This window comes from Vigna angularis, chromosome 9 (assembly GCF_016808095.1).
Source record: "Vigna angularis cultivar LongXiaoDou No.4 chromosome 9, ASM1680809v1, whole genome shotgun sequence".
In the NCBI taxonomy this organism is placed as follows: domain Eukaryota; kingdom Viridiplantae; phylum Streptophyta; class Magnoliopsida; order Fabales; family Fabaceae; genus Vigna; species Vigna angularis.
Window position 1 is genome coordinate 23,752,319 of NC_068978.1, and position 14,708 is coordinate 23,767,026.

Here is a 14,708-nt window from a genome sequence, read left to right on the forward strand (position 1 = left end):
ATCTTTTCAGCCTTTATCATTTTGTTAGGTTCTTTGGGGTTATTGTTGGTTGCAATTTCCAGTTATCTCGATATGGATCTTTTCCTTTTTTCTGAGGAAATTAGTAAATTTCCATTTATTCCACAAGGGGCCACGATGGCTTTTTATGGAATTGGGGGTCTCTTTATTAGTTTTTATTTGTGGTGGATTATTTTGTGGGATATAGGCGGTGGTTTTGATATCTTCGATAAAAAAAAGAAAAAAGAAGTATGTTTTCTTCGTTGGGGATTTCCTGGAAAAAATCGTCGTATTATTAAAAAAATACCTATGAACGATATTCAATCTATCAGAATAATAACAGGAGTTCAAGAACGAGGTATTTTTACTCGTACTCTTACTTATGAGAGTATCGTTTATATGGAAACAATAGAACAGGGGTTTATTCCCTTGACTCGTATTGAAGATAATTTGACTCCACCAGAAATTGCAAATAGAGCTGGCGAATTAGCTTTTTTTTTAGGTGTACCGCTTCTGTATTGATGAAAATTGGACTTAACTAGAAATAAAATTGCACAAAAAGTTTCAGAATTGTCCTATTTATTTAGTGTACCAATTGAAATATTTTGAAAAAAAAAACTTTTTTGTTTTCAAAATATTTCAATTTTTATAGATGGGACATTTTTTGATTTCGAAATCTGAATATTAGAGTCATAACTCGAAGTGCTCCTTGGTGTATTTCTAAAAAGGAATCCTTTTTTCTTCGAATGTTAGCAATTAATATCCTTTCGAAACAATATTTTTTTCTTCATTGGATTGGAATTTACTGTGAATTCTTTCGATTTCGTATTGGATTTATGTATTCTTTTTTCTAAATTAAAGAAGGCAAAGGCTAACTTCCGAAGTTTAAGTAAAAAAAAAGATAAAATACAATCTAGATTTATCTAGAAGCTCTATAACTTGTAATGAAGCTTATACTTGATAGAAAAGTTATTATCATATAGAGTTGACGAATAAGATGAAGTTAAGTTCATTAAAGACGAAAAATGAAAAAAAAAAAACATTCCCCTTCTATATCTTACATCTATAGTCTTTTTGCCCTGGTGTATCTCTTTCACATTTAAGAAAAGTCTGGAATCTTGGTTTATGAATTGGTGGAATACTAGTCAATCCGAAATTTTCTTGAATGATATTAAAGAAAAGAGTATTCTCAACAAATTCATAGAATTAGAGGAACTTTTTTTCTTAGATGACATGTTAAAGGAATGTCCGAAAACATATCTACAAAACCTTCGTACTGGAATTTATAAAGAAACAATCCAATTAATCAAAACGCACAACGAAGATCGTATGAATACGATTTTGCACTTCTCCACAAATATAATTTGTTTCTTTATTCTAAGCGGTTATTCTATTCTTGGTAATAAAGAACTTGTTCTTATTAACTCTTTGGTTCGAGAATTTATATATAATTTAAGTGACACAATAAAAGCATTTTCTATTCTTTTATTAACTGATTTATGTATAGGATTCCATTCAACCCATGGGTGGGAACTAATTATTGGTTTCGTTTATAAAGATTTTGGATTTGCTCAAAATGATCAAATTATATCCGGTCTTGTGTCCACTTTTCCAGTCATTTTAGATACAATTTTAAAATATTGGATTTTCCGTTATTTAAATCGCATATCTGTATCACTTGTAGTGATTTATCATTCAATGAATGATTGACAGAAAAACCGATTTACTTGAATAAATTTCAAGTTTTTATCTAAAAAAAGAGAATTTTTCTTTTCCCCCTCTTAAAAAAAAGTTCAATAAAAAAGGGGTTCCCACCTTGGATAGGGAACTATGCGAGTGACCTACCTAATCTTATTGTAGAAATTTTAAGGATCAATGATTAGACCATGCAAACTAGAAATGCTTTTTCTTGTATAAAGGAAGGGATTACCCGATCCATTTCTATATCGGTCATGATATATATAATAATTCAAGCACCCTTTTCAAATGCATATCCAATTTTTGCACAGCAGGGTTATGAAAATCCCCGAGAAGCAACCGGTCGTATTGTCTGTGCCAATTGCCATTTAGCTAATAAGCCCGTGGATATTGAGGTTCCACAAGCGGTACTTCCTGATACTGTATTTGAAGCCGTTGTTCGAATTCCTTATGATATGCAAGTGAAACAAGTTCTAGCTAATGGTAAAAAGGGAACTTTGAATGTGGGGGCTGTTCTTATTTTACCGGAAGGTTTTGAATTGGCACCCCCCAATCGTATTTCGCCTGAGATTAAAGAGAAGATAGGCAATCTGTCTTTTCAAAACTATCGCCCTACAAAAAAAAATATTCTTGTAGTAGGCCCTGTTCTTGGTCAGAAATATAATGAAATCACGTTTCCTATTCTTTCCCCGGATCCCGCTAGTAAAAGAGATATTCATTTCTTAAAATATCCGATATACGTAGGCGGGAACAGGGGAAGGGGCCAGATTTATCTTGACGGGAGCAAGAGTAATAATAATGTTTATAATGCTACAGCAGCAGGTATAGTCAAAAACATAATACGAAAAGAAAAGGGGGATACGAAATCACTATAGTAGATGCATTGGATGAGCATGAAGTGATTGATATTATACCTCCAGGACCAGAACTTCTTGTTTCAGAAGGTGAATCTATCAAACTGGATCAGCCATTGACAAGTAATCCTAATGTCGGTGGATTTGGTCAGGGGGATGCAGAAATAGTACTTCAAGATCCATTACGTGTTCAATTGTTCGAAATGAATTTTTAGTTCCGCGTATTTATCAACATATTAAACTCGTAAAAAGAACTCAATTTTTTTGATAATTTTTGTAATTCTATTCTGTATAATATCTGTATAATATAAAAAAGATATATATATATATATATATATATATATATATATATATATATATAAATTCAAATATGGAAACGTTACTCTAAAGGGGATTCTTTGTTTTTTCTTTTTTTTCCTTTCCTAGAGTCTGTAAGACCCATAAAAAATATATATATATATTTCTAATAGTAATTTTTAGCATTTTATTAGTAATAATAATTTTAATGGATAGAAAAATGTAAATTTTTGGATATAAAATTATAGTAATTCTAGAGGGAGAGCTTCAAAATTTTGATAACTTATTTAGGATTTTTTTTAGAAAAGTGAATAGTGAATAGTGAATAGTAAATAGTAAATAGTAAATAGTGAATAGTGAATAGTGAATGGTTAAAAAAAAATATTAAAATAAATTGTGGAAGAGAACACTCCACGTAGAATTAATCATTCAGAGATAAGAATGGTGAATAAAAAATAATTTTTGAATAGTAAAAATGAATAGTAAAAGTGAATAGTAAATATGAATAGTAAAAATGAATAGTAAAATTTTTGGCTATAAATAGCCAAGGGGGGAGGCTGAAGAGTTACACCAAAATTCTAGAGAAATTGTGAGAGAAGAGAGTTGGAGGAAATTCTAGTTGAAGAGGGGAAATTCTGGAAGTTTCCGGAGAACGGTTTGAGAAGAGGAAACTAAGTCTGGAATAGAGGTAAGGGGAGCTAACTTTGAGTAATTCCTTTTATATTATCTTGAGTCTTGAATATGCTATATTTTGCTTTTGTTTGATCTTAAATCTTGAATATGGAATATTTTGTTTATGTATGATCTTGAATTTAAATGAGAGTATGTTTTTGTGTTGATATCCGAGTGTGATAGTTGTAAATTGTGATGTTGAATATGTTATGCCATTTGTATGTTATTAGTTGTTTATTTTTGTAATTTGGAAGGATTAGAAATTGTCTAACCGGTTCTGCCAGATTCAATTTCTTGTTTCCCCAAACATTTTATTGTTTTCCTTATTTATTTTCATTGTAGTTTGGAAGGATTAGAAATTGTCTAACCGGCTCTGCCAGATTCAATTTCTTGATTCCCCAAATTTTTTTTATTTCTTTCCTTACATATTTTATTACATTTTGGAAGGATTAGAAGTTGTCTAACCGGCTCTGCCAGATTCAACTTCTTGTTTCCCCAAACTATTTATTGCTTTACTTATTTTATTGCAATTTTTGGAAGGATTAGAAGTTGTCTAACCGGCTCTGCCAGATTCAACTTCTTATTTCCCCAAACATGCATTGTTCTTGTTATTTAATTATATCGTATTGTTGGATGGATTAGAAGTTGTCTAACCGGCTCTGCCAGATTCAACTTCTTATTTCCCCAAACATGTATTGTTCTTGTTATTTAATTATATAGTATTGTTGGATGGATTAGAAGTTGTCTAACCGGCTCTGCCAGATTCAACTTCTTGTTTCCCCATAAAATTTTATATTAAGATTATTTTTATGATTATCAAATATTGTATTCTTCTATGACCATTTATAGTAATATTTTATTATTGTTAATTATTTATAATTATCTTGTATGAATTCTATTATGAATGTTTATTGTGATGAATTTATTGAATGAGTTTGTTGGCTGAAATAGATCTTGTTGGAAGGTTTGGAGAAAGGGTTCTGTAATAACTTGTATATGGGTATTAAATATACAGATACTGTTTGAGGTTGTTGTGATAGGAAGTAAAATATTAAAATTAGGTATTTTAGATTTAGAGCATAAGAGAACAAGGTAGATAAATTAAATAAATAAATTGTAAATTATTAAGGGCCTCCCTTTGTTGGTAGGATAGAGGAACCTTAAAAACCTGAGTTGGCACATCCCTGATCATAGAGCAGCCCTGGCCTGGTCCAGTCAGTTGTGACTAGTCATATGTGCTGGCGTCGAAGGTGAGTTTGATGCGTTCAGACATCTGGGTCCTCTCCGGTGACCAATTGGGGTAAAGAAAGATCTCTAATAGGATGAAAATAAAATAAAATAAGTCAATTGTAGATGCATAACGTTATCATGGTAGAAACTTCATCTATATTTTATTTGTTATTACATTGAGCTCAGACTTTATTATGTAGTTCCTAAGATATGTTGATATATTTTTGTTGATCCATAATCTTTGTTTGGTGAAAATATGTTGAGTTATACTCGTTATGGGCAAAATGAGTTTATAATATGAAGCATGATATTTGGCAATATGTTTAATTTATTGATATCAAAACGGGTTATTATGAATTCATGATTAAAGAATGAACATGATTGAGTTAGGTGGATAAGAGGGTATGAATTGTTGGTTTTATGAAATGTTGGGGTGGATATGAGAAGTTCATTACTTATGAAATGATGTTACTACCGGGAGTAGTATGATCGAGTTATACCATGAGAGTTTGGTATGAACAAAGTAACATTGAGGTTTATAGAAGCAGGCAGAGAGGGGTCTGACCATAAGGCTTCAGAAAGTAAGACATAGTATATAAGTGAGGCTTATAGAAGCAGGCAGAGAGGGGTCTGACCATAAGGCTTCAGAAAGTAAGACATAGTATATAAGTGAGGCTTAAGGAAGCAGGCAGAGAGCGGTCTGACCATAAGGCTTCATGAGTAAGCATGGTACACTTGTAAGATTTATGGGAATGAGGAAGATGATCTTGATAATGATGAATTAATGACATCGGAATAATGATGTTTTATCAATTGCAAAAATACATGATTATAATATTTTTATTACAAGTTTAATGATTTTATGATATGGTTGGCTTACCCTTATTTGTTTGTACTATGATCATATAACTCATGTTATATGTGATTAGATAATGTTGTAGATGCGGTTGAAAAAGCTTAGAGATGAGAGAGATGCGGGGAAAAACTTTCAGGAATTTTTGTAAAAAGAATAAATTTGTATTGGGAAGATTATGTTGTGTAAAACTTATAAGTTGAAATTTCAATGGTGAAGACTATATTGTTTAAAGTTTGTATGTTTGGTATTGTACTTTGGAGTAATTGAAATAAAGTTTGATTGTTTATATGAGATATTAAATTAATTTAGTCTCTACTATCAGTAATACCCTTTAAAATATTTGGGTGTTACATTATGGTATCAGAGCAATGGTTTTCGAAAGTATTTTGGGACTATGGGGAGTGAAATTATTATTCTTAGTAAAACTATTAATTGTTATGATGAAAATGACTATTGGAGGAAATTGATATCATATGCTAAATTGTATTGTTATCTTTTTGAAGAAATCATTTAAACTCGACAAAGATGCAGCAACAACAAGTTGATCAAGTACCTCAAAATCATTCTAGCTTGAATGACTTCTTAAGGCATGATCCAACTAAATTTAATGGGGAGGCTACTCCTGATGAGGCTGACTCTTGGCTAAGGCAGAACGAGAAGATTTTTCGGGTAATAACTTGCTCAGAAGAACAAAAATTAACTTATGCATCATTTCTTTTGGTGGGTGAGGCTGAATATTGGTGGGAAAGTATGCAACAGTTGATGACGGTTCGTGGTGAGGCTGTGAATTGGGAGAACTTTAAGATAAGGTTCTTGGAAAAATATTTTCCAAACAGTGCAAAATTTGCAAGGGAGGCGGAGTTTCTGACCTTACAACAAAGAAGGTTATCAGTACAAGAGTACGTAGTAAAATTTAATTATCTCTCGAGGTTTTATACTCAGAATATCACAGAAGAATGGAGATGTCGAAAATTCGAGGGAGGACTAAGGCATGAACTGAAGAAGGTACTTATGCCATTGGAAATACAAGAGTTTCCAGCATTGGTAGAGAAAGCCAGAATGATAGAATTGTTGGAGTTTGATCCAAGTAGAGTTTCCAGACTTGCAAAGGGGGAATCTTCAATGAAATTCAACAAAAAACCTTATGAAAAACCACAATTATCATATCGAGGAACAGTGAAGTGTTTTGAGTGTGGAGGGGCACATTTCAGACGTGACTGCCCTAAACTTATTGGGGAAAGAGTTGAAGGGAAGAGATGTTTCATCTGCAATGATCCGGGACACTTTGCTAATGTCTGTCCAAAGAAAAAGAAAGTGGGTGAACCACAACAACAAGATTCTGCTGAAGTAAAGCCCCGGGCAACAGGAAGAGTATTTGCAATGTCTGTAGAAGAGGCTACTAAGCCAGGTACATTAATCTTACATACCTGTATGTTGTTAGGAGAATCCGTATATGTTTTGTTTGACTCTGGAGCCACACACTCCTTTATATCCCTAGCATGTTTAGAAAGACTCGGATTATCGATGCATGATCTAGGGTGTGAATTAGTAGTTTCTACACCAGCATCGGGACCTATTGCGACCAGTTCAGTCTGTGTCGGATGCCCGATCCAAATTGCAGGACGCAAGTTCAAAGTGAACTTGATCTGCTTACCCCTTCAAAATCTAGACATTATTTTGGGAATGGATTGGTTGACTGCCAATCACGTTCTTATTGACTGCGGGAAACAAAAGATAGAGTTTCTAAATTTGAACGATTTAGAACTAAGCTCAACTCGAGTTGTTGCGAAAGATATCAAAGATGGAGCTACCTGTTATGTGGTGTTAGCTCAGGAGAAAAGAGGAAATACTGAAGAACAAATCATCGGAATACCTGTGGTAGAAGAATATGTTGATGTTTTTCCAGAAGAAGTACCAGGTTTACCACCTAGTCGAGAGATCGATTTCACAATAGATCTAGTGCCCGGAGCTGGCCTGGTTTCTATGGCTCCATACAGAATGGCTCCTGCTGAACTAGCAGAGTTGAAAAAGCAAATCGAAGATCTGTTGGAGAAGAAGTTTATCCGTCCAAGTGTGTCTCCATGGGGAGCTCCTGTATTGCTGGTGAAGAAGAAGGATGGAAGTTCAAGGTTGTGCGTGGATTATCGACAGTTGAACAAGGTTACAATAAAGAACAAATATCCTTTGCCAAGAATCAATGATCTATTAGATCAGTTGAGGGGAGCAGAGGTGTTTTCGAAAAATGATCTCAGATCTGGGTACCATCAGATTCTTGTCAAGACGGAAGATGTACAAAAGACGACTTTCAGATCTCGCTACGGACACTTTGAGTACGTAGTAATGCCGTTTGGCGTGACGAATGCTCCAGCGATTTTTATGGACTACATGAACAGGATATTTCGGTCATGTTTAGATAAGTTCGTGGTAGTATTTATAGACGATATTCTTATATATTCAGAGAATAAGGAAAAGCATGCAGAACACTTGAGGATGGCGTTGGAAATTTTGAGAAAACATCAACTGTATGGGAAATTGTCAAAGTGTGAGTTCTGGATAGAGAAAGTAAAATTTTTGGGTCATGTGATTTCTGCTCAAGGAATCTCAGTGGATCCAGCTAAAGTGAAAGCTGTGCTAAAGTGGGAGCGGTCGAAAACAGTAACTGAAGTACGAAGTTTTGTAGGATTAGCCGGTTATTACCGACGTTTCGTCGAAGGGTTTTCCAAGATTGTAGGCCCTCTAACTCAGTTAACTCGTAAAGATCAACCATTCCTGTGGACTGACAAGTGCGAAGCCAGTTTTGAAGATATGAAGCAACGGCTAACGTCAGCACCAGTATTAATCATTCCAGACTCCAACAAATCTTTTGAGGTGTACTGTGATGCGTCATATCAAGGTTTGGGGTGCGTCCTAATGCAAGGAAGGAGACCTGTAGCTTATGCATCTAGGCAGCTAAAGGCGCATGAGAAGAACTACCCAACGCATGACCTAGAACTTGCAGCAGTAGTATTTGCATTAAAGACATGGAGACATTACCTCTATGGGGCAAGTTTCCAAGTTTTTAGTGACCATAAGAGTCTAAAGTATTTGTTCGATCAAAAGGAGCTGAACATGCGACAAAGAAGATGGATGGAATATATGAAGGACTATGACTTCGAGCTTTTATATCACCCAGGAAAAGCCAATGTGGTGGCAGATGCATTGAGTAGGAGACAAGCTCAGATAACAACACTGATGGTGAAGGAATTAGAATTGTTAGAAAAGTTACGTGATATGAACTTGGGGTTGCAGTTAACCCGAGATCATATATGGTGTGGTCATTTAGTAATCACTAGTGACTTCTTAGAACAAGTGAAGGTTGAGCAGTCAATGGATCAAGAGTTGCAGCAAAGGATCAGGTTGTTGGACACCGATCAAGCCAGTGAGTTCGTTCTAAGTAAAGATCGCATTCTTCGATTTAAGAATAGAGTGTGTATACCTGCAAAGAGTGAATTGAAACATTTAATTTTGGATGAAGGCCATAAAAGTCGTCTTAGCATACATCCAGGTATGACTAAGATGTATAAGGACCTGAAAGAGTCATTTTGGTGGAATGGAATGAAGAGGGATGTGGCCGAGTTTGTAGCAGCCTGCTTGGTGTGTCAAAAGGAAAAAGTGGAGCATCAAAAACCGGGAGGGATGTTACGACAGTTAGACATTCCTCAATGGAAGTGAGATAGTATCTCGATGGACTTTGTAACACATTTACCAAAATCATCAAAAGCTCACGATTCTATCTGGGTTATCGTTGATAGGCTAACCAAGAGCGCTCACTTTTTGCCCATTAATCAATGTATGTCACTAGAAAAGCTGACGGAGTTATACATCGGGGAAGTAGTGAGGTTGCATGGCATACCTACAAGCATTGTGTCAGACAGAGATCCAAGGTTTACTTCAAGGTTTTGGAAGACGCTACAGAAGGCTCTGGGAACACAGTTGAGGATGAGTTCGGCTTATCACCCTCAGACTGATGGTCAAACAGAAAGAACTATTCAGTCTTTGGAGGATTTGCTAAGAACTTGTGTATTAGACCATCTTGGAATTTGGAATGAGATACTACCATTAGTAGAATTTACTTACAACAATAGTTATCATTCCAGTATTGGTATGCCACCCTATGAAGCTTTATATGGAAGAAGATGTAGGACCCCATTGTGTTGGTTTCAAGATGGGGAAGCACTGACAGTGGGACCCGAGCTATTACAGCGAACCACAGAAAAAATAAAATTAATCCAAGATCGGATGAAAGCAACTCAAAGTAGACAAAAGTCATATGCCGACAAAAGAAGAAGACCGTTAGAATTTGAAGAAGGAGATCACGTATTCTTACGAGTAACACCAACTACAAGAGTCGGGAGAGCTATCAAGATGAGGAAGCTGACACCAAAATTTCTCGGACCGTATCAAATTCTCAAAAAGATTGGGCCAGTGGCTTATGAGATAGCATTACCACCTCGATTGGCAAAATTGCATAACGTTTTTCATGTATCCCAACTGAGGAAGTATATTCCAGATCCAAAGCATGTGTTAGAAGTTGATGAAATCCAGGTCAAGGAAAATTTAACAATGGACGTTGGACCAGTGCGTATACTAGATGTTCAAATGAAAAAGCTAAGAGGAAAGGATATTCGCACGGTAAAGGTACTTTGGAATGAAGACACAGAGGAAATGACTTGGGAATTTGAAAAAATTTATGATAAAGGAATATCCATATCTCTTTTGAAAGTAGTCTTTTGTTAAAAAGTCTTTTATTAAATAGATAATTTTCGAGGGCGAAAATAATTGTTGTTGGGGAGAATGTAACACCCATAAAAAATATATATATATATTTCTAATAGTAATTTTTAGCATTTTATTAGTAATAATAATTTTAATGGATAGAAAAATGTAAATTTTTGGATATAAAATTATAGTAATTCTATAGGGAGAGCTTCAAAATTTTGATAACTTATTTAGGATTTTTTATTAGAAAAGTGAATAGTGAATAGTGAACAGTAAATAGTAAATAGTAAATAGTGAATAGTGAATAGTGAATGGTTAAAAAAAAATATTAAAATAAATTGTGGAAGAGAACACTCCACGTAGAATTAATCATTCAGAGATAAGAATGGTGAATAAAAAATAATTTTTGAATAGTAAAAATGAATAGTAAAAGTGAATAGTAAATATGAATAGTAAAAATGAATAGTAAAATTTTTGGCTATAAATAGCCAAGGGGGGAGGCTGAAGAGTTACACCAAAATTCTAGAGAAATTGTGAGAGAAGAGAGTTGGAGGAAATTCTAGTTGAAGAGGGGAAATTCTGGAAGTTTCCGGAGAACGGTTTGAGAAGAGGAAACTAAGTCTGGAATAGAGGTAAGGGGAGCTAACTTTGAGTAATTCCTTTTATATTATCTTGAGTCTTGAATATGCTATATTTTGCTTTTGTTTGATCTTAAATCTTGAATATGGAATATTTTGTTTATGTATGATCTTGAATTTAAATGAGAGTATGTTTTTGTGTTGATATCCGAGTGTGATAGTTGTAAATTGTGATGTTGAATATGTTATGCCATTTGTATGTTATTAGTTGTTTATTTTTGTAATTTGGAAGGATTAGAAATTGTCTAACCGGTTCTGCCAGATTCAATTTCTTGTTTCCCCAAACATTTTATTGTTTTCCTTATTTATTTTCATTATAGTTTGGAAGGATTAGAAATTGTCTAACCGGCTCTGCCAGATTCAATTTCTTGATTCCCCAAATTTTTTTTTATTTCTTTCCTTACATATTTTATTACATTTTGGAAGGATTAGAAGTTGTCTAACCGGCTCTGCCAGATTCAACTTCTTGTTTCCCAAAACTATTTATTGCTTTACTTATTTTATTGCAATTTTTGGAAGGATTAGAAGTTGTCTAACCAGCTCTGCCAGATTCAACTTCTTATTTCCCCAGACATGCATTGTTCTTGTTATTTAATTATATCGTATTGTTGGATGGATTAGAAGTTGTCTAACCGGCTCTGCCAGATTCAACTTCTTATTTCCCCAAACATGTATTGTTCTTGTTATTTAATTATATAGTATTGTTGGATGGATTAGAAGTTGTCTAACCGGCTCTGCCAGATTCAACTTCTTGTTTCCCCATAAAATTTTATATTAAGATTATTTTTATGATTATCAAATATTGTATTCTTCTATGACCATTTATAGTAATATTTTATTATTTTTAATTATTTATAATTATCTTGTATGAATTCTATTATGGATGTTTATTGTGATGAATTTATTGAATGAGTTTGTTGGCTGAAATAGATCTTGTTGGAAGGTTTGGAGAAAGGGTTCTGTAATAACTTGTATATGGGTATTAAATATACAGATACTGTTTGAGGTTGTTGTGATAGGAAGTAAAATATTAAAATTAGGTATTTTAGATTTAGAGCATAAGAGAACAAGATAGATAAATTAAATAAATAAATTGTAAATTATTAAGGGCCTCCCTTTGTTGGTAGGATAGAGGAACCTTAAAAACCTGAGTTGGCACATCCCTGATCATAGAGCAGCCCTGGCCTGGTTCAGTCAGTTGTGACTAGTCATATGTGCTGGCGTCGAAGGTGAGTTTGATGCGTTCAGACATCTAGGTCCTCTCCGGTGACTAATTGGGGTAAAGAAAGATCTCTAATAGGATGAAAATAAAATAAAATAAGTCAATTGTAGATGCATAACGTTATCATGGTAGAAACTTCATCTATATTTTATTTGTTATTACATTGAGCTCAGACTTTATTATGTAGTTCCTAAGATATGTTGATATATTTTTGTTGATCCATAATCTTTGTTTGGTGAAAATATGTTGAGTTATACTCGTTATGGGCAAAATGAGTTTATAATATGAAGCATGATATTTGGCAATATGTTTAATTTATTGATATCAAAACGGGTTATTATGAATTCATGATTAAAGAATGAACATGATTGAGTTAGGTGGATAAGAGGGTATGAATTGTTGGTTTTATGAAATGTTGGGGTGGATATGAGAAGTTCATTACTTATGAAATGATGTTACTACCGGGAGTAGTATGATCGAGTTATACCATGAGAGTTTGGTATGAACAAAGTAACATTGAGGTTTATAGAAGCAGGCAGAGAGGGGTCTGACCATAAGGCTTCAGAAAGTAAGACATAGTATATAAGTGAGGCTTATAGAAGCAGGCAGAGAGGGGTCTGACCATAAGGCTTCAGAAAGTAAGACATAGTATATAAGTGAGGCTTAAGGAAGCAGGCAGAGAGCGGTCTGACCATAAGGCTTCATGAGGAAGCATGGTACACTTGTAAGATTTATGGGAATGAGGAAGATGATCTTGATAATGATGAATTAATGACATCGGAATAATGATGTTTTATCAATTGCAAAAATACATGATTATAATATTTTTATTACAAGTTTAATGATTTTATGATATGGTTGGCTTACCCTTATTTGTTTGTACTATGATCATATAACTCATGTTATATGTGATTAGATAATGTTGCAGATGCGATTGAAAAAGCTTAGAGATGAGAGAGATGCGGGGAAAAACTTTCAGGAATTTTTGTAAAAAGAATAAATTTGTATTGGGAAGATTATGTTGTGTAAAACTTATAAGTTGAAATTTCAATGGTGAAGACTATATTGTTTAAAGTTTGTATGTTTGGTATTGTACTTTGGAGTAATTGAAATAAAGTTTGATTGTTTATATGAGATATTAAATTAATTTAGTCTCTACTATCAGTAATACCCTTTAAAATATTTGGGTGTTACAGAGTCCGATTCCAATTCCTTCTTGTTTGTGTTGAAATAGAAATATTCTAGAAATATCAATAAAATAATCTTTTTTAAACCCTTCCTGAAAAATCCTATATCTTAGTTTCTATTTTTTCCAACTTAGAATCTTTCTGCCAGATAATCTTTTATTGTATATAATATGTAGTGAACAAAAAAAAAAGAATAAAATGGAATTTTTTGAAACATCGGAAGAAGTAGTCATTTATATGAAAAAAAAGTAGAATTCTTAAGAACTCAAGGGGGATCCACTTGCATTCGTCAAAGAAAGAGTGGATCCCTGTTCAGTTCTTATACTTTCATTTCAAAAACCAAAATAGAATACGATTACTAGAGAGATGAGCCCAATCATTATGTCTCACTTTGTTTTAGTGGAGATGGGTCAGATTAGTAGGACAAATTAGAGTCATTTGAAGAGAGGGAAAAGCCAAGTGAAAGAGAAAGGAAGAGAAGAAGTCATTTCCGCATAACATAAAACCTGCATTAGTGTTTTCGTCGTTTAGAAGTCGTTCACTATTGGATCGGGTTGGTTTTTCTAATGTCGGTTCTGGACGTATGGTTCTTCATTTTGACCGTTCGGATCGTCAATCAAAGGTCTAGTTTGGGAGAAAACAGCCTCGCATTAGCAACTCTATTTTGGAAAATTTCATGAAATTTGCACTAGTGTTTTCGTCGTTGTGAAGTCGTTCACCGTTGGATCGGACTGATTTTTGGACATTGGGTTCCAGACGTATGGTTCTTTTGTCGAACCGTTCGGATAGTCAATTAGGGGTATAGTTTGGGAGAAAACAGTCTCGCATCAGCAACTCTATTTTGGAGAATTTTCATCTTCTTGGTTCTCATTTGTAAGCATTAACTATGTTTTCACGTGATTTAAGGTTGATGTATGTATGTTTGAATTCTTAAATCATGTCGAAGATAATTGATCATCATTAGTTATAATCAATTATATATGCGTTGGTTTTGATTGTGGTTTCAGGAGTAATTGATTATCTAGATGATAATTGATTATCTTTTCCTGCGTTATGTTTCTAGGTAAATTTCATTGAGATAATCGATTATCTTAAGTGTTAATCAACTATCATAGTGCGTTTTGGTGAAAATAATGAATTTGATTAAAAATGGACGTGAACCAAGCTTGAGGAGCTTGGAGCATGATGATAATCAGAGATTAAGGTTAGTGGTTATGTTTAGGGTCAGTTTGACTTATGGTTGAGAGTGGAGCATGAATTAGTGTTGGGATGTACTTGAGTATATGATTATTGAGCATG

General features: G+C 33.9%; 2 protein-coding genes across 2 annotated transcripts; both read left to right on the top strand.

Moving 5' to 3' along the window:
- Positions 1–1,026: 1,026 nt before the first annotated feature.
- LOC128193939 (chloroplast envelope membrane protein) lies at positions 1,027–2,530 on the top strand (the record flags this gene model as incomplete). Its single annotated transcript, XM_052868135.1, has 1 exon — positions 1,027–2,530. A coding segment is annotated over one exon (681 nt), but the record flags the coding sequence as incomplete, so codon positions are not given.
- On the top strand, positions 1,884–2,764 carry LOC128193940 (cytochrome f-like). The gene is given in 2 exon segments (XM_052868136.1): positions 1,884–2,541; positions 2,544–2,764. Coding segments are annotated over 2 exon segments (879 nt in total).
- Positions 2,765–14,708: the final 11,944 nt, after the last annotated feature.